At 45.4% G+C, this 20,352-nt stretch overlaps 1 protein-coding gene across 1 annotated transcript; it reads right to left on the bottom strand.

The window, feature by feature from the left end:
* Positions 1 to 202: 202 nt before the first annotated feature.
* KLHL12 (kelch like family member 12) lies at positions 203 to 20,352 on the bottom strand. Its single transcript, XM_056110662.1, has 11 exons — positions 20,118 to 20,352; positions 15,569 to 15,722; positions 12,344 to 12,561; positions 9,746 to 9,895; positions 8,188 to 8,302; positions 6,104 to 6,210; positions 3,979 to 4,174; positions 3,193 to 3,351; positions 2,809 to 2,907; positions 1,911 to 2,097; positions 203 to 1,754 (listed from the first exon to the last, which is right to left on the bottom strand). The coding sequence occupies exons 1-11, from the start codon at positions 20,310 to 20,312 to the stop codon at positions 1,628 to 1,630; spliced, it is 1,707 nt and encodes a 568-aa protein (XP_055966637.1). The 5' UTR covers positions 20,313 to 20,352; the 3' UTR covers positions 203 to 1,627.

Genomic DNA, 20,352 nt, shown 5'->3' with positions numbered 1-20,352 from the left:
TTTTCAAGTCATGTGTGCGATGAACCAATGATTATGGCAAATTCAGTAAAGTACTGACAAGAATCTCCACTGATAAGTAGTAAAGTGACTACTTTTCAACTATGTTTAATAAAGAAACAACCAACTAGTTTGGAAACATGTAAGGTCAAGGAAAAAATTTCTAAGCCCGATTCCTGAAAATGTCTACTAGTTAACCATAAACTCTTTTAGAGGCATTTGAGACTGCTGATTTTTAATATTTTCTTAAAAAAATACAAAGGAAATGAACTCTTTATAGATCAACACAACTTAGGGAAAAAGGAAAAAAATGGAATTTCAGAGTAAAACGAAACACCGTACATCCTTGTTTAGATTATCATATTCCCATACTCCCAATACTCATAAAGCAAGAATTTAAACCTGTAATAGAGGAGCCTCAATTGGTGGCTCAGAAATCGGTATAAGAGATACTGGAATTAACAGCAGAATTTTGATTGACCTTGATTATACTGTCCTGGATGAATAATATACACTCTAAGGAGAGGCAAAATCATTTTACACTGGGGAAAAAAGAATAATGTACCAAACACAGCAGTAAAAATCACTCCTTAGCAGAAGTGTGCCCTTACAAGAGTGGGGCAGTTCTCGGGTAGCTGAATCCTCAGGCTACTGCCACCCGACCCCACCCCAAATAAATAGTATGGAAGTGTAATAGTGTAGTAGTATTTGATTCAACAAAGAATGACAGTCTTGCGTTCACTGAAGGTAAACTTTGCCATGGATAGACAAGCTCTGGCAAAGTATATGATGATTGTAAAGTCACAGGTACAGTTTGTGCCTACATTTACTGAACTCCCACATTTATTCTGTCCCTGTTCATCCCAACACTTGTTTGCTATTCTCTCAATCTGTAGTCTCAAGATGGAAAATAGTTCACCTCAGAAGAACAAGGGGAAATAAAAGATGCGTCAACTGATACACCCTTCGGAGTCTCTCAGGTTAAACTTTGGTGGTGTTCTAGGTTCATCCATATCCCATCAAATTTAGTTTTCTTCACTTACTCCAACTTTACCTCTAATACACTGATCCTGACCCTGAAGGAAGCATTAGATTTCCTGCTTAGACCGTGTCTCTTCACTGTCTTCCAGAACGGAACTGTGTTCTCCTAGCTACCAGCAGACCTGGAAATTTACTTGTTCCTAGAAAATAGATGACTTGGATTCTGTCAAGCTCAGTCAAGTTGGTATCCTTCCAATAATCTAGATACTGCCCACATCTGGTAGGCTAGACTCATCTTAACTCTGCATATGAGGCACAACCAATATACATATGTATATGTATGTTCCCCCAAGCACATGTTAAGGTAGAAATTACCAAAAACAGGTACTCTCAAGACTGGAACAGAAGCGAGCTGGCCTCTTCCATCCATTCAGTATGTTTGCTCTTCTCTTGCATGTCTTCACCCCCCCTCAGGGACCACTAACCAGCGCAAGGGGAACTGTATGTCAAATAAGGACAATCATAACAGCACTGGTGCCTGTAATCTCCCCGTGTACACAGTGAGAAACAGACATTCTGGAAAGGATCCTTGATTCTCCTGTAGTCTGTCCCCGAGACCAGTCACAAGCTCTGCAGCATGCTCCAACTGTCACTTCTCCCGGAGAACACACACACCAGCATCACAGCGCTGGGTTCCCATGGACGTCACCACCTCCCAGCTGTCGATGACAGGGTCATAGCACTCAATGCTACTCAGCAGGGAATTCCCGTCATATCTGAGTGGGGAAGAAGCAAAAAGCAGAAATGAACTTTCCACGGCAGGCTGCCACAGAGGATTTCCACCAACCAATCCTCATCTCCACCAAAACCTGTGAACGGATGCGGTTGGTTCTGGACACATGACAACACTAGGCTGACTGCTAGGTTCTCACCCTGCAATGGCATAGAGTCTTCCCCGGAGCACTGTGGCCCCCACATAGCACCGTGGTGTGGTCATACTTGTAACAGTTGTCCAGGAATCGGTGCGAATGTTATACGCCTCAACAGAAGAAAGGTGGGCTGTACCATCAAATCCCCCCACCACATAAATATGGTCATTCAGCAAGGCTACTCCGGCACCTGGAGAAAAAGACAAGAGAGCAAATGAGCACTACTCAGCTGAGGAAATGATGAGGAAATGAATTTCTAGGAAAAAAGGAGTGTCACTGATGGCTTATTGAATTCTAGGGTAGCTGAGAAATGCCATCTGACCAGCTAGGCCTTAAATAATTTAGTCCTGTCCAGGTCACCCTATCACTGAGCTCTTTACAACGAGAAGCAAAAAGGTCAGAGCAACAGTACAGCAGGTAGGGCATTGATCTTACAAGGAGTTGATCCAGGTTCGATCCCCAGCACCCCAGATGGTTCCCTGAGCCTTCCAAGAGTGATCCCTGAGCACAGAGCCCTTTGTAAGCCCTGAGCAGGCTGTGTGGGGCCCAAAAACAGAAACAAAAGGAAGCAACTTGAAAGGCTTCTCATTTTCACATTCATTCAGAGCCCAATGCACCATGTGGTCCTTGAGCATTGCTGGATGTGGCTCTGCTGGCCTCTAAGCACCTCTGGGGAGAGAGCAGGGGCTGGTGGTCCCCCACACTGTAGGGCCAGACTAGCACATGCTTGGGCACTGTATCCTCAGGTCCTAGCTCTAAAGCACTGACCAGATTGGCTGAGCATCACGGGAGTGGCCCCAGACCCCCTTGAGCACACTTGGGAAGCACCCCTCCATCTCCTGACAAAACCCCAGCACCTGACAGCATCAATAAAGCCCCCTCTCTTCCCTGACTGTTTTACCTGAGCGTTTGGTGGCCATTGGTGTAACATTAGTCCAGTGTCCAGTATGTGGATCGTATTTCTCAACTGAATTTAAGATATTCAAGCCATCATATCCTCCTGAAAGATAGGTAGAGACCATTCCAGAAACGACCAGAAACACCTCTGACCATTCCCAGCTGCCTTTTGTTGAGTGCTTCAACATTCTTCTAGTTTCAGTTCCCTCTCAAGAGTTCTAATAATCTGGAGGGAAATCTAATACTCTATTTTCTTCTTTCATAAAAACCCCAGTTAGTGGAAAATGTACTGGGGCAGCCCAGGGTTTCAGCCTGTGGATTCAATTCTGTAAGAAGGCCTCAGCCCCACCCTGTCATTCTCTCCCACCCCGTGGCCCAGGGCAAATACCTAGACAGTAGATGACACCACTGGCCACCACTAGTCCAGCACCTTCCCGGGCTGTCTGCATGTCCCCCAGCATACTCCACTGGTCAATGTTCGGGTCATAGCGCTCCATACTGGTATGACGCCTGCTTCCATCAAATCCCCCGGAGACATAGATCATATCTGCTCAGAAAGAAGAGATCAGAAACTATCAGGAGAGAGAGTTCTAGTTATTTGTTGCTCTACACATTTCAGCACAAGTTCTTTAAATGCTTTGGAGCAAAATTGTAGTTTAATTTTCAGTGGGGGGGGGGGGGGGGGGAGGGAGTTTTGGCCACACCCGGTGATGCTCAGGGCTTACTCTTGGCTCTACACTGACGAATTACTCTGAGCGGTGCTGGGGGACCATATGGGATGCTGGGGATTGAACCCGGGTCAGCTGTGCAAGGCAAACAGCCCTAACTGCTGTTAATTTCTCTGGCCCTAAACTTTAATTTTTGTAAATCATTTTAGTCTTACAGATAAGGAAGACATCAACAGGATGAGATAAGATAGAACCCTCAAAGCCAGTCGATGTTTGCAAACAAACAAGGACTGGTGCTGACTTCGTACTGGAACCTGACTCACCGGTTCTGTGTTAGAGCCGGAACGTCCATTAACACTGAACAACTCTGACAGCAGTAACATTTCCAAGCGCTTAAGGAGTATCCGACATTACCCGTATTCACCAGGGTTTACGTTCCAGCCAAGCAACAGGAAAGATCGGTCCTGCTCTAGCCCAACAGGACCAACAGTGCCCTGGACACCTACCTCCTAAGGTGGTGGCACCAGCAAGGCCTCGCCGCACATTCATGGGGGCCACCGAGTACCAGACCCCATCCTCATCTGCGGTGTAATCGAGACATTCCACAGAGCTGAGGCGGGAACGGCCGTCGTAGCCACCAATCACGTAGATTCGGTCGTGTAGGGAAACGGAGGCCACGTAACGTCGCTTACGAGTGATGCTCTGTGGGTTAGGGAGAAAAGAGGTACAGGGCATTTCACTCGGGCAAGCCCTTCTGCTTTCCTGGTTTTATTTCTATACCTGTGCCTCTTCGCTTGTCCCCATGTAGCCTTCCTGCCTACTGCCTGAATACCTTCTTGATTTTTGTGGTGCCCTGAAAGAAGTAAAGTCTTCTGTTATTTGCCTCATTCCACAGCTTCCACTAATGCCTTGGGCCAGAGACAATACTGCGAGGAGAGCTCTTGCCTGCAAGTGACCCGTGTTAGATCCTTGGTACTACTTATGGTCCCCTGAGCATCGCCAAAAGTGATCCCTGAGTGCAGAGGAGGGGTAAGTACAACACCCCCTCCACCTGCCCCATCCCACATAATAAAAGCTTAATGGTTGTAAACTGGAGAGTATACGGGTGCATGCCTGGCATGCAGCTAACACCAGTTTGAAGACCCAGCACCACATATGGCCCCAAGGAGTACTGCCAGGGGTCAGTACTGAGCCAGGAACTGCTCCTGAGCACCACTGGGAATGGTCCAAAACAAAAAGTCAAATAAAGATTATGTCTTTCTGACAACCAGTAGCTAACTCCTTTTGTTCCCATAAGGCACTGGATGAAAAGACAAATTCTCCACTGAGTAGAAAAACACCCTTTCTCAAAAAAACAAGGATTCAAAGACCCTACATGTTAGAAGGGCTGGGCAGAGATGGAGTCCAAAGGCAGAGCTCTTGGGTGAGGGCCTTGGGTGGAATCCCAGGCACCACGCAAAAAAAGAGAGAAACAGTCTTTCTCAAAAGACCTCCCGGGGCTGGAAAGACAGCACATTTAGGGCATTTGCTTTGCACGCTGACAGATCCGGGTTCAATTCTCAGCATCCCATATGTCCCCTGAGCACCGCCAGAGTGCAGAGCCAGGAGCAACCCCTGTGCATTGCCAGGTGTGACCCAAAAAGCAAAGAAAAAAAAGACCTCCCTATTTTAACACATCAGTTATTGAGTAATGTAAAGTAACATCAAAGAAAGATACAAAGTCCAAGTGCAGCTGAATACAAGTTTACTCTAATTCAAGATTCCATTTCAGAAAGCATGAGAAAGGGGCACACTAGAAATCATACACAGCGCTCAGGAAGGTGCTGAAATAGTTGTGGTCAGCTGAGTTTAATTTGGCACAGGGCCATTGATATTTCTGGAGTCTAACCTAAACATTGAGTAACCATTTACTGAGTACCTACTGCATGCATCGCACAGTTGTACGGAAAATTTTGAGTTTTGGCTTTTCTTTTGTTATTGGTGGGGCTGAAGCGATAGCACAGCAATAGGGTGTTTGCCTTGCACGTGGCTGACCCGACCGACCCGGGTTCAATTCTTCCACCCCTCTCGGAGAGCCTGGCAAGCTACCGAGAGTATCTCACCACACTGCAAAGCCTGGCAAGCTACCTGTGAAGTATTCGATATGCCAAACACAGTAACAAGTCTCACAATGGAGTCTGCTGGAGGAAATTTATGAACAATGGGAGGACAGTGCAACAATTTATCATTGGTGTTCTTATACCTAGCTCTGTGCCTAGGGATCTCCTAGCTGGGTTCTGGGGACCATATGGAGTACCAGGGATAGAACCCAATCTGCTGCATGCAATGCAAATACCCTACCTGCTGTACTACCACTCTGGTTCCAGTTTAGGCTCTTCTGGTTTTTTATTTTTGGGCCACACCTGGTGTGCTCAGAAGTTATTCCTGGTTCTCCACTCAGGAATTACTCCTGGTAGTGCTCGGAGTGGGATGCCAGCATACGGGATGTCGGGATTGAACCCAAGCCAGCTGCATGTAAGGGAAAGCACTACCTGCTGTATTATTGCTCCCTGAGGCTTTTCTGCTTTAAAACTGATTAATTATGATCTCGAGTCAGATTAAGTTCTTCCCCCACAACTGGTTCTAACTTACTGGCAAAAAACTCCACTCCTGAGTCTTAGGGTCATATTTCTCTACCACATCAATTGGAGATTGCTGGCTTCCAAAGCCCCCGACCACCAGAAGCACCTCATTGGCTCCTGCGGACAAAGGGAGAGAAAAATCAATTATTTAAACATTCATGCCTACTTAAGTACAAACAAGTCTAAAAATATTCTGCTTTACATGATAGCGAGAAGGAATAAGCAACAGAAAACTCTGCGTAAGGTAGCCAAGTAGGAAATTATTTCTTTTTTGAGGCTGTAGTTCCTAATTGCCCAAATCTTTTAAATTTAAATTTCTGGACAATATAAAAATTCTAGAAGAAAACTTGAATATATCGCTGTACCAACTGTCCTATGCAGTTGACCAGGCTGACCTAGTAAAGTTTTGAGTGCTGGCAAGAGGCTAATGAGAGCCATGCCTTTAACAGCCTTTAAAATGTCAATCTGGGGGCTGGAGAGATAGCACAGCGGGTAGGGTGTTTGCCTTGCATGTGGCCGACCTGGGTTCAATTCCCAGCATCCCATATGAGCACCACCAGGAGTAACTCCTGAGTACAGAGCCAGGTGTGACCCAAAAAGCAAAAAAAAAAAAAGGGTCAATCTGGTAGTCTTTTTTGGTAAGGAAAAACCATGTCTCAAAAGAGTTGAAAGTGTGTCTTGGAACCAAGTACTAAGAAGGTGTTTTGGTTTTGGCCATACCTGGCAGTGCTCAGAGATCAGTCCTGGTGGGGCTTGGGGGGAATCAACCCCAGGATGGTGACGTGCAAGGCAAGTGCCCTGCCCACTGCACTATAGCTCCTACCCAGTGATAAGAATTTTAAAGTCTCCTTTCCATGAACGTCCCTTTATCCAATGTAGCCAATCACATGCCCATGCTGCTCGGTAGCACTGTAGCACTGCACTGTCCTCCCTTTGTCCTCCCTCCACTGTCCTCGATTTGCTCGAGCGGGCACCAGTAATGTCTCCATTGTGAAACTTGTTACTGTTTTTGGCATATCGAATACGCCACAGGGAGTTTGCCAGGCTCTGCCATGCAGGGGGGATACTCTTGGTAGCTTGTCAGGCTCCTGCAGAGGGACAGAGGAATCAAACCCGGGTTGGCCACGTGCAAGGTAGACGCCCTATCCACTGTGCTATCGCTCCAGCCCATGCTGCTCAGCAGTATGTAAAACTGTCAAATGATGAGCAGGATTTTTTCTGAGGAAGCTTCTTTTAACTGGTCTCCTTCCAAAAAGCCAAGTGTTTAAGAAAATCCCCTTTATATCTGCTTTACCAGAATTCATGAAGAAACTGGTTAGCTGAAGCAGAGATGGGCTGGGAAATGGATGGCTCAAAGAGCTAGAGTGCTGTTCTTGGCCAATGTGATAGGTACTTCAAATCTAGGGCCGAGAGCTATGCTGCTGCTGGCTGGGCTGAGGAATACCTGGGTGAACCTGGCAATACTCCGGGCCTCCAGGCTATACCTGGTGATGCTCAGGGCCCCGTGGGCTACACCTGATGATACTGAAGGCCCCGCCGGCGATACCTGATAATGGTCGGGGACTGTAGGCTATACCTGGTGATGCTGGGATCCTTGAAGGCTACACCTGGTGATGTTCAATGGTGGTAGTTGTGGGTGTCCTCCAGGACTATACCTGGCAACACTTAAAGGTGCCAAGGATCTAACTGGGAAGGGCTGCGTGTAAGACATCCATCTCAATCCCTTTATCATCTTTGAATTGTACTGAATTCCCCTACTTACTATGCTGATAAACATCTGAGAAGAAAGAGGTGGACAAGTGGGCAAAGCATAAAATTTAACTTACTACATGGCTCTCAGCGTCATTGTTGTCTCACTGATGCAAATCTACTAAAATTATTATATCAGAGCTGACAATTTATGTACTTTCATCACTTACAGAATCATCTAAATGGTTATGTGAAATTGTCTGGGAAGATAGCCTTGGTTTATAGAAAAAAGCTTGTCCAAGAAAACATAATTTTAAAAAGTTTGAAAACAAGTCTGAAAATAATGACTTTGTACTTCTCACCAAAAATACCTTGTGACTCTATCACAGCCCTTTACCAGCTTACCCAGACGGGCCCTGGTCCTGGGGCCCTGCATCTGACTTCGTAGCTCAGGTCTCAGATGAAACTTCTTTGCTTCATCCACTAAGTCCCTGCACTGCAAACTACAGCGGATGAAGGGCTGAAAGACAGCAGAGAGGAAGTGAGCTAATGACACAAACAGATAGCACATTCAAGAATCAAACCACTCAAGGCCCTGTGGTTCCAGGAGTAACTATACTGTGGGTTTCTAGAAACGATTACATTTTCGTTGATAAAATATTACACAACTCAAAAGTCAAATTCAGAGATATATGAGAACATGAGAAGTATTCCCCAGTCCCCACCCCACTAGTACTTAGAGCTTTTATTAGTTTGTTTGTACACATTCCAGTGATTACACAAATTCACAAGCACACATTACCTAATAAGAACTTAAAAGCTTGTTATTTTCTGGCGTGAAGGAAGGAGCCAATCCTGTCTGCCTTAACTTCCCTAAGGCTCGCAGCACTGTCCTAATGCTAGGGTCTATTTCTGAAAGACGTCGCTCACCTCCCCATATGCACTCTGCACCCTTCTCCACTCAGTTTTCTGGACCTGAAGATGACCCCTCTGGTTGCTAGCTGAGCACCCCAGCTCAGGAGCTCAGCAGGGAGAGTGAAGCCAGATTCCCTCATTACAGGGTCAGTGGTGCACCTGGGGTTTCAGCCCTGAGTCTAGTTCCAGGGTGTGTGCTCCTAACCATGATGTAAAGAAACAGACAACACAGGAAGATACAGGGGTCGTAAGAAATTCAAAACAGGGGAAATCAGAGTTTATACCGATCGTGCCCTTTCTCATGTGAGTAGAAAACTAATTAACTCCCAGGGAGACCTGGAGCAGTGCCTGACCCATATGTTATAAATCAGTATTTCCCCAGAGCAGAGACTGGATACTATAGGTGACGTATCTGATAAAATTCTGAAAATGCACCACAAAAGAAATCCCAAAAAAATTAGAGAGAAACATTTATTTACTTATTTTTGTTGTTTTTTTTTTTTGGAGTCACACCTGGTGGTGCTCAGAGCTTACTCCTGACTCTGACCTTGTGGATCACTCCTGGTGGGGTTCAAGGGACCATATATTGTGCTGGGAATAGAACCCAAGAGAAACTCTTTTATAACAAAACTTGGTATGACTGGACTCCAGTTGATACTAAGATACAACAAACTACTTTCATAATGCCCACACCAGAGACCAGACAAAATGAAAGAGATTCTGAGCAATTTTAAGTAACTTATTTCTGTTTAATGAGAAGGGCTAAAGCTTATCATTTGATTTTACTTACAGAAAATACAGGGGCATGTAAAACAGAAAGACTACAAAACAAGTAAGTAAATCAAACTTTTCTTGTCACAACAGGATTTTTGCTTGTGCTGGTAGCAAACAACTGCCTGGAGACACCTAACACAGCCTTCCCTCCAGCAGTCCTGGACAAGCCTAGCAGGAGACAGGCACCTACATCAGAATACCCTTTCTCAGGACACTGCATGAAGCTACAAGGGCTAATCATGGCCATGAGTCTTGTGTAATTTACGGGACTCACCTCAGCATCTATGACATCCGTGATGTACCTGGGGGTGAGCAGGGGCATGCGGACGTACTGCAGCAAGTCAGGCAAGGACTCTTCCCGCTCCTTCTTGGCATGCTTTACCCAGTTGATGACGGCCTCAAAGACGGGCTCTTCAGAATCAACCTGTAAATGCACAGTTGTACATCACGGATATCTATTCTTATGATTGTCTCTTAACTGCAAAGACATCTCAAAGACCCCAGACTAACTTTCTCCTTCTTGCTCCCAAGCCCATGCCACTATTACTTTCCATACTCCCAAGAACAGCCAGGATCTTGGGAAAACAATCTTTCAGACCATTCCCAGTAAGATTAGGAAAAGAATTATTGCCAAATTGGACCCTCCCCAAATATATGTGGTATGTGTGTGTGTGTGTGTTTGTGTGTGTGTGTGTGTTCTGGGGGCTATACCCGGCAAAGCTCAGGGCTTACTCCTGGCTCAGGAATAAAATTTTTTGGGGGGGCACCCCTGGTGGTGCTTGGGGAACAATATGTGGTGCTGGGGATCAAACCCAGGTTGGCAGTAGGCAAAGCAGACACCTTTACCCTCCGTACTATCTCTCTGGCCCTGAGATACAATTTTTCAATCCTGAACAGAGATCCTAGAACTTACTGATCTGATACACTAGATACACTAGAATTGTAGATAAACAGCTAAACTGGAAGAAAAGACTCCAACTCCAATGTTTCATTATGGAGAAAAATTCTCCACAAACGTTCAGAGAGAATTCTTTTATAGATTAGGCTCTGGCATTATTCTTATCTTATGTTCAGAAAATTCGATGTACCCGTCCCCCATCCCCCAACTACATTTAACAGAAGAGGGAATGAAAAACCAGTGATCAGACAACCACATCACAGTCAAAACTAAACTGCAGATTCTACAGTTCATGTTGCTTTAACCAGTACAACCTTCTGCTTCCCAGTTTTACTGTTGTTTTCTACAGTGAGGAAGGGTTAGCAACAGACAGCCAGACATCCTTCTGTTCTAGGTGGCATAAACAAAACAGAAAAACAGAAAACAGAAAAAACGAATTACTTGCTGCCCTCCCAGATAAGAGTAAAGGCCAGGGGCTGGAGCGATAGCACAGCAGGTAGGGCGTTTGCCTTGCACGAGGCCGACCAGGGTTCAATTCCCAGCATCCCATATGGTCCCCTGAGCACTGCCAGGAGTAATTCCTGAGTGCAGAGCCAGGAGTAACCCCTGTGCATTGCCTGGTGTGATGCAAAAAGCAAAAAAATAAATAAATAAAAATTTAAAAAAGAGTGAAGGCCAGGTCTGGCCTTTGTAACTATACAATGTAACTATACAAAAGCAAAACAAAACAAACAAACAAAAAAAAAACCCAACAAATTTTTTCATCTAAGCTTCTGAACAAGATAGCTGTTTACTTACTCTACCTGTTCCATGTAGTTTAATTCCAAAGTCTGTACACCTCTAAAATAACTGATTTCTTTTTAAAAAAATTTTTTTTAATTTTATTTATTTATTTTTGCTTTTTTGGGTCATACCCAGCGATGCAGGGTTACTCCTGGCTCTGCACTCAAGAGTTACTCCTGGTGGTGCTCAGGGGACTACATAGGATGCTGGAATCGAATCCGGGTTGGCCGTGTGCAAGGCAAACGCCCTACCCGCTGTGCTATCTCTCCAGCCCCTAAAATAACTGGTTTCTGTGACTTCTTCCTAATAAGGTCACACTCAGGACCAGAGTTTGTTCAATGAGCTGAGTGCTTGATTTACATGAAGGAGGCTGTGTCTGATCCCTAGCACCTCATACTCTCCTGAGTACTGCCAAGAGAGAATTCTGAGCAGAGCCAGGAGAAGCTACAGAGCACTACATGGAGTGACTGCAAAACACAATGAAACACAGCCAGGTCAAGATGGACAAGTACTCTGAGGCAGTTTTCCTTGATGGGGTTGTGTTGGGCCCCCAGGATATTCTACAGGGTCACTGTGTGAGAAATCATATAAACGGGGAGAAGGGAGGCCCTCCTTCAGTACCCCCCAGCACCACAATGAAGCACCATTTCTTCAACATCTGTAAATCAGCTCTGACTTTCTCTTTGGTCCCTTCTTTTTTTTTTTTTTAAATGTTTCTTTGACCACACCCAGCTGTGCTCAGGACTTATTCTGGGTCTGTGCTCAGGGGTCAGTCATCCCTGGAGGTGCTCAAGGGACCATACAGGGTGCTGGAAATCAAACCCAACTAACTTGCATGGGAAGAGCCCTATCCAGCCTTCTAACCATGTACTTCACTGAGCAAAGTGGCAAATTCCTTCCCACAAATATGCAAATACATCTGGTATATTATATCAGGGAGTTAACAAAGCTTTGGAATCAATCTGGACACTTGAGTTTTTATTTGTTTTGGGGCCACATCTGTCAACTATGTACTTGGAACTACTCCTGGTGGTGCTCAGGGGACCATACGGGATGCTGTAGATTGAACTTGGGTCAGCTATGTGCGAGGCAAACATCCTACCTGCCTCACTATCGCTCTGGCCCTGCTTTTTGGGAATTTTGTAAAGGTTCCGTCTTCAAGAAATTATACTAACAAAGCCAAGTCTGTACCTGAATTTCATCACACTTGATCAGTTTTTCCACCTCTCCTTGACTCAGCAGGATGAATTCTTCATGCTGCACCACTTCGGGAAAATGCTTCTGGCTGAACACTTCGGCGGCTTGCATTAGGTCAACACAATTGTGAGTCTCAGCAAAATCTCGGATGCCCAGGCAATTAGAAGGGTCCAGCTGACTTTCTAAGAACTCACAGCAGGCTTGCTTCACCCCTAGGACAAATACCAAGAGTAAAAACGTCAGGACACTTGGCCAGGGGTCAGCTGGTCTACCAAAGAATCAGAATGGAAAAACAAACCCTAGCTAGGTCTTGTGTGCTGTGGGATCTGCATTTGCTTATACTGTAAAACGATACATCCAGACCAACTGCTTCTTTGCACACCAGCACAATGAAACAAAACTACCTAATGAGGGCCAGAGCCGACAGCACAGCATGCAGGATGTTTGCCTTGCACCAAGGGCCGAGTCAGGTTCAATCCCGGACAGTATTCATGGCCCCCCTGAGACTGCCAGGAGTGATGCCTGAGAAGAGCAGTATAAGCCCTGAACACCGCAAAATGTGCCCCTCAAGCCCCCCTCAAAACACCCAAACCTTAATGTGGACAGGAATATGGCTCTGGTGGGAGAGAAAGCAAGCAGAAGAGGGCCTGGGTTCAGTCCTCAAGCACTTGCCTAGACTATGAGCATTCCTAGGAGTGGCCTTAGGCAACTGTGCATAGCTGGGTGAATCCTGCACAACACTGAAAAGTGTCCCTAAGGGAATCAATTGAGAAAACCATATAATTCAGTATAATGTACCTAAGTTTCTAATTTATTGAATCTTCATAAAGGACTCTGGAAACATAACATGTACTAATAGTGGCCTCATTTTTCTGTACTTGAGAAGTTTAGAATATAAACTTAGTTTTTAGAACTGCAATACAAAACTATCACATAATTCAAAGCACAGTCTAAAAATGGGGAACAATCATGTAATAAACATAATAGCATGACAAAATATAAACTGGAAGAACGGTCTCTAACCTATGTCTTTTATTTTTATTATTACTATTTTTTTTAAGCTTTTTGGGTCACACCCGGCAATGCAAAGGGGTTACTCCTGGCGGTGCTCTGGGGACCATTTGGGATGCTGGAAGCCGAACCCAGGTCAGCTGTGTGCAAGGTAAATACCCTACCCACTATACTATCACTCTAGCCCCAATCTCTCACTTTAAAAATTTTTTTTAATTGAGTATTTTTAATTGAGTATCTGTGAGATAGACCACTGCAAAGCTGTTCATGATTGGGTTTCAGTCATACAGTGGTATAACACCCCTCCCTCCACCAGTGTACATTTTCCACCACCAATATCGCCCATTTCCCTGCCACCATACTCCAGCTGTCCCTCCATCACCAGCCTGCAGCTATGGCAGGCACTTTTCTTCTTTCTCTCCTTTTGTGAATTATGGTTTGCAATACAGGTACTAAGAAGTCATCGTGTTTGTTTAGGGAATTCAGTATTTTTATTGGGAAGGTAAAGCTGGAGTAGCTTCTTAAACTGGGCAACAGCTTTAGGATGTGAATGTGACTGCCAAAGCTGCAGCTGGTTCATGGGGGTGATTGCCAGTGCTTCTAAGAGTATAGGGAAATGGGAAGGGGGTAGCTCATCCCAGCTCCTAGAAAGCCTGGAGATTTCAGTCACAAAACCTGCATACCCAAATTTTCAACAGGTTAATATCTTGGTGAGGTCAGTCCTGAAACAGGAGTCCTGAAACAGGTATGGTGGCAACTTTGGATTATGGGAGCAAGCAGCTGTCGGGAGCTCTGCTTGGGCAGGCACCAGGCTGATCTGTCTCCCACCAGTTTACCCTGGTCTGTTCAGCCTTGTATGGGTCTGAGATTAACTGCAGCTTTTGATATCTTACAAGATTTACTTCTGGGTTTCTGAAGCAAGGACAATAAAAGAGCTTGTATAGCTGAGCCAAAGGTAGTTTGTGGGTGTGCTCCCACATACCTAACTTTTGGCCGTTTAATTTCTTGGGAAACTTGGTCCCAAGTTGTTGAGGTCTGGCCAGAGGCAGGGGGCAATTTTGGGGTTATCAGGAAGCCTGAAGTCACCATCAGTCTGCTGACGTACTCGCCCTGTGGGTACAGGCTGACCTGCTGGTGGCAGCGCACCCTGATATCTCTCACTTTTATGTGCCAATTTTAAAGTTTATTGTTGTTTTGAGGCCACAGCCAGCAGTACTCAGGGCTTATTCCTGGCTCTGTGCTCAGGGCTCACTCCTAGTGGGGCTGAGGGACCATATGGGGTGCTGCAGATGGAACCAGGGTTGGCCATATGCAAGGCCAGGGACCTCCCTGCTATACGACCACTCTCACCCACCTTTAAAGGGTTTGCCAAAAATGGTTCCCTGGCAATCCAGTTCTCCACTGGCTAAATGAACAGTACTGAGTTTCCCTAGATTGTACACTTTCGTGTGCATTTACATGGAAGAAAATGCACCCACTGTCCTCATCTATCTTGTTAGAAATAAAAAACTAGAAGGAATGGAGAGATAATACAGCAAGTACAGCACTTACCTTGCAAGCGACTGCCCCAAGTTCAATCCCTGGCATCCCATTTAGTCTTTTGAGTCCTTCCAGGAATGATCCCTGAGCACAGAGTCAGGAGTAAGCCCTAAACACTGTCAGGTATAACAAAAAATTGGGGAATTTCTCTCTCTCTCTTTTTTTAGTTGTGGGACCACAGCCAGTTTTAGCCAGGGCTTATTTCTGGTTCTATGCTCAGGGATCACTCCGAGGAGGGGATAAGGGGCCATACGGAGAGCTAGGGATCAAAACCAGACTGGCTATGTGCAAGGTAAGCGCCCTACCCCATATACTACCTCTCCAGCCCAAGCAAATTCTCTTTTATAAAGAGTAAACACATCTGAAGAGGATCCTTTCTACTGCAAATGTTCTGTGCCATGAGCAGACAACATGGGCAACCAAAGTCTGGCTCTGTAATAAGTGATACAGCTTATATCACTTAAAAGACTTCGGGGGGGCGGGGGTGTTCCTGGAGATGAACCATAGGTAAGGTAAAGGTAAAGGCCCTCCCGTTGTTCATCGATTTGCTCGAGCGGGCCCAGTAACGTCTCCATTGGAGACTTTGTTGTTACTGTGTCTGGCATATCGAATACGTCGCAGGGAGCTTGCCAGGCCCTGCCGTGCGGGTGAGATGAACCATGTCTATACCTTTCAGCTGAAGCAGACAGGCTGCAGGGAGCAATTCTTGCACGTTCTCCACCGTCACATGTACTGTTTCTGTGTACACAAAGTCCAACAGGATTTCCATGGTGGAGGCAGTTAAGCCTTGGATATCAACATAGGGTTTCCCCTTCTCTGAAAGCTAAAAAATTAAGAGTACGAAATAATGGTTTTAATTCCTCAAGATAAAGGCACAGTCTTATATCTAGGCATCTGAAGGGATGTCAGTACTAAGTGAATACACATCCTGTACAAAACTGCAGTCCAGCCTGCTCCTCAGGCCATGTTCTCCTTTGAATACCCATCATTTATGCCTTTCTAGCTTCCCCTCACATCTTTGTAAGTATGTTTCACTGAAAACTCTCTCTCTCTCTCCTCTCTCCTCCTTCTCTCTCTCTCTGTCCAATTCTTCTAGGTCTTAGAACAAATCATAGTAAAATTTGTATGGAATCATGAAACTACCCAAACAGCCAATTCTGAAAAGAATGAAGATTGGAAGTACAGCACTTCCTGACTTTATACTATAAAGGCACAGAAATTAAAACTGTGTGGTAGTGAAATAAAGGCAGACTCTAACAGAACTGAGACCCCAGAGAAAAACCCTCAGACACATGTATAGTCCATCTAGACAAAGGAGCTGGGTGTGTGAAGTAGGACAAGGAAAGCCTCTTCAACAAACGGTGCTGGCAGGGTGTAGGGGGAAAGGAAGGTAGAGAGTGCAGAGAGACAGTAAAGCGGGGAGGGTGCTTGCCTTACAAGTGGTCAATCTGGGTTCAATCACTGGCACCACATACAGTTCCCCAAACCCTCAACTCTCTCTCTCTCTCCTCTCTCCTCCCTTCTCTCTCTCTCTCTCTCTCTCTCTCTCTCTCTCTCTCTCTGTCTCTCTCTCTGTCCAATTCACTCTCACTGTAGGAGTGATTCCTGAGCACAGAGTCAGGAATAAGCCCTGAAGCATCACTGCGTGTGCCCCAAAACAAAAACACGTCCCCCACCCCCAAAAAAAACAGGTGCTGGGAAAACTAGATAGCAAATGCAAAAAACCTTACACTGGACCCCTATACTCACACCATTCACAAAAACTAAATTCCAAAGTGGATTAAAGACCTCGAAATCGATAAAGCACAGATTAAAGAGTGTGACTAGGTTCAACCAAAAAGTTTTAGTAGAGCAAAAGAAACACAAAAATCAAAAGACACCCCAGTGAATGGCATAAAGTATCTGTACACCATTGATCAGATAAAAAGCTGGTTACCTAAGACAGACACTCACAAAACTCTACAACATAAAACCCGGTTACACCAACAAAGTATGGGAGAATAGATGAACAGACATTTTTCCAAAGGGGACACAGGAATGTCCAGTAGGCATATGAAAAAGTGTTCACTTATCAGGAAAAAGCAAATCAAAGGACAATGAGCTATCACCTTGTATTCATTTCAATGGGAATTTCTCAGAGGGTATCAGCAGGCCAGGAGGGGCCCTAAGGCCCATCACGTCACCAGGGTATCTGGCAGGGCCAGAGCGGCACAGACATTCTGGAGCCTCAGCATCAACTGTTGGCCTGGGCAGCACTGGACAACAGACTGGAAGGGTACAAATCCAGGGAGGGTCTTCCTGTGCTCTCCCCCACCCCCCTGAGCACTACTTGGAAGACACAGGAGGGAAAGAAAAACAAACCAAAAGGAGTTTTCTTGCCTGATGGCAGTTTTTAATTCTTGTAAAAAACTCCACTGATTTCTGAATGTGCAGAAAGAGGACAGGTTAGTTTTCTACAAGCTGACAAAGAGTTGGATGCATGGGCTGGAGAGATAGTACAGTGGGTAGGTGTTTGCTTGCACTTGGCCGACCTGGATTCAACCCCCGCGTCCCATATGGTCGCCTGAGCACCACCAGGAGTGATTCCTGAGTGCAGAGTTAGGAGTAGGCTCTCACAATGCAAGGTGTGACCCCAAAATAAAGAAAAATAGGATGTACAGTATATCCTTAGCAGGCGGCAGTCACAGCCCAATCTCTGTACTCAGCTCAGTGCCGACTGCTCTGATACTGCTGTGAATAGTTCAGGATAGGAACTTGTAGGACATCACACAAATCTCTTACGTTAGCATGGGTTTGCAGATGACAGGGCAGAGCTCCAAGTGCTCCTGAACGGCTGTGTGACCGAGGACTGGTTCACTGGCTCACAGCATTACAAACTATTTTTCTAAGTTTAAAACTAGCTGTTAAGGGCTGAAGAAGACAGAACAGCGCCTAAGGTATTTGCCTTGCATGCAGCTAACCTGGTTTAATCCCTGGCACTGCATATGGTCGCTGAGCACCACCAGGAGTGATACCTGAGCACAATGTGACTCCAAAACCAAAGCAAACACACAAAATACCTTTTAAAAGAAGTAGACCTTAGGATTTAAACCCCTACTTCAGAAGCTAAGAAAAATCAATACTTAAAAAATTGTGCTTCAGGGGCTAGTGCAGCCTTGCACGCGGCCAATTGGTTTGATTCCCAGAATTATGTGTGATGTCCTGGTTGCACCCAGAATGATTCCTCAGTAAGCTCTGAGTAACACCGGGTCTCCCCTCCCCCCCAAAAAGAAATCCCACAAAATGCTGTGTTTTGGGAGTTGGAGCAATAGTACAGCAGGTAGGGTGCTTGCCTTGATTCTGGCTTTGACTTCTGGCACCCCATTCAGTTCCTCTGCCCCACCAGGAGTGATCCCTGAGCGTAGAGCCAGGATTAAGCCCTAAGCATAGCCAGGTTGGCCCCTGCTGACCCCTGGCCCCTCCCCAAAAAATCCACAACAAAATATTGTGCTCTGGAGGGCCTGAGGGAGTACAGCAGGTAAGCCTTGCGAGCACCAATCTAGTCAATCCTCCAGCACTATATATGGTTTCCTGAGCACTGCCTGGAGTGGTCCCTGAGCACAGGGCCAGGAACAAGCCCTAAGACTGCCAGGTGTGGTCCAAACACAAACGCACAAATAGAGGATTGAGTCTTCCCTACATTTTCAAGTCATCAGACTTTAAACCAGTTATTTACTATGAGAGACCTAGTTTCTTCCTTTGTAAATGAAATGGTAGCAATTGTCCCTAGGGCAAGTAAACTTAACAATCACCCTGCACAGCACCTGGCCCATAAAAAGAAGCCCCTATCATTATTATGAAGCCACCTGCCCTGTGGAAACTCAGCAAAAACATCTTCACTAAGGCCATGGGACTAACTGAAAGAATACTGGAGGCCAAAAATCTTCCATGCTATCATAGTGCCAGATTTACAGCTCACATAATAGTATACATAACTTTGTAGTAGAGAATGGTGTACTGAGCTTTAAAAATCAGGACTCCTGGGGGCCAGAATGGTAGCAAAGCAGGCAGGGCACTTGTCCTGCATGTGGCTGTCCTAGATTTGATCCCGTCACCCCATATGGTCTTCTGAGTCCGCCAGAAGTAATCCCTGAGCAAGAGCCAGTAGTAAGCCCTGAGTGCCATTGGTTGTGGTTCCCAAAGCAAAAATAAAAATCAGGAGTATTTTTAAAATCAAACTTTGGATCTTGAAAGATCAAGCTGCAGTGCTCTCTTTCCCAGAATGGCTCACAATACAGCCCTAACACAACCTTGCTTTTGGCTTGTCAGGTAGCCTTTTCTTGACCTAACTTCCCGTGTTAAAAGCTTCCACTTCAGAAACAGCATTCCTGGTGTGCCCCAAAACCAAAACCTAGAATAAGAAACAAGCAAAAACACCCAAAACAAGAAACTAAAATACCAGTCTGTCTCTGGCTTGCTTTTGGCTGTTTGGCCCACACTCAGCATAGCGCAGGAGACCATGTAAGACAGGACCTCCTGCGTGTCAAGCATGCGTTCAACCCCCTGCTAAGCTCTCTTTAGCTTGTTTTGGGCAAAAAAGCTTCAGATCGGTGCTCCACGTGGTGTCAGGGCTCTAGAGTGCAAAGCATATGTTCTAGGCCTTTGAGGAACCTCCCTGGTCCCAACATCAGCACCTTTTTCAAATTATACTTTTTATACCTACACAGAATCATGCACCAGGCCCTCTTCCTCTAACTTGAAATTACTGCAAAAATCTACACAGTTAGAACGAATCCTGATTGTCTTAAACGTGGGAGAAATAACTCCTAACCAGTAGGATGAGAGGTGAATCCTGTGTCTCATTCTTTTCTGCCTCCTTCCCCTCTCCCCTCATTAACTTAAAAATATTACTTTATAAAAAGAAAAATAGGAAAACAAATGTAAGAAATAAGCAAAATCCAACTGCTTTCTTTTGAACATTTTAATGACAAGCTGGACAGTAAAATGTTCTAACACTTTTGATGTAATTTTCACATCTGTCATAATAACCATGCTATTGTCTATTTTTCCTCGATTTAGAGGCTAAGAAAACTAGAGACTTCAGGTAAGTAAGACAGTATGTGACAGATTGTGTCCAATCTGCTCACTCAACCATGTCCTACAGAAATTCCCTTCTCTGTTACTTAGTGAAAGGAGGTGACTACAAGGTCACAGGTGAGGAGACAAACCTACTACTCACCTCACTGGTGAACATAGCACAGAAGTAATCGCTACAGGCAGCTAGGACAATGCGGTGAGCAGGAAAGTCTTTCTGCTCCACTCTCAACGTCACATCACAGAGAGTATTGCTCTTCCGGAGGGAGTTCATCGAGTTGAGGATGGATTTAGCATGAGTATTTGTCATTATGTCCTTGGGGGCCATAATGCCTCCCATCAAGCAATAGGGAGAAAGAATGAAAGGATTGATTCTGATT

This window comes from Sorex fumeus, unplaced genomic scaffold (genome assembly GCF_029834395.1).
Source record: "Sorex fumeus unplaced genomic scaffold, SorFum_2.1 ptg000010l, whole genome shotgun sequence".
In the NCBI taxonomy this organism is placed as follows: Eukaryota; Metazoa; Chordata; class Mammalia; order Eulipotyphla; family Soricidae; genus Sorex; species Sorex fumeus.
This window is presented reverse-complemented; position numbering and strand designations above follow the sequence as displayed.

Coding starts and splice junctions, on each gene's coding strand:
- KLHL12 (XM_056110662.1), bottom strand. CDS start 20,312: ATGGGAGGCATTATGGCCCCCAAGGACATAATGACAAATACTCATGCT. Junction 2,908..3,192: donor TGGTGTCATCTACTGTCTAG/GTATTTGCCCTG, acceptor CCTATCTTTCAG/GAGGATATGATGGCTTGAAT. Junction 2,098..2,808: donor AATGGCCACCAAACGCTCAG/GTAAAACAGTCA, acceptor CTTTTTCTCCAG/GTGCCGGAGTAGCCTTGCTG.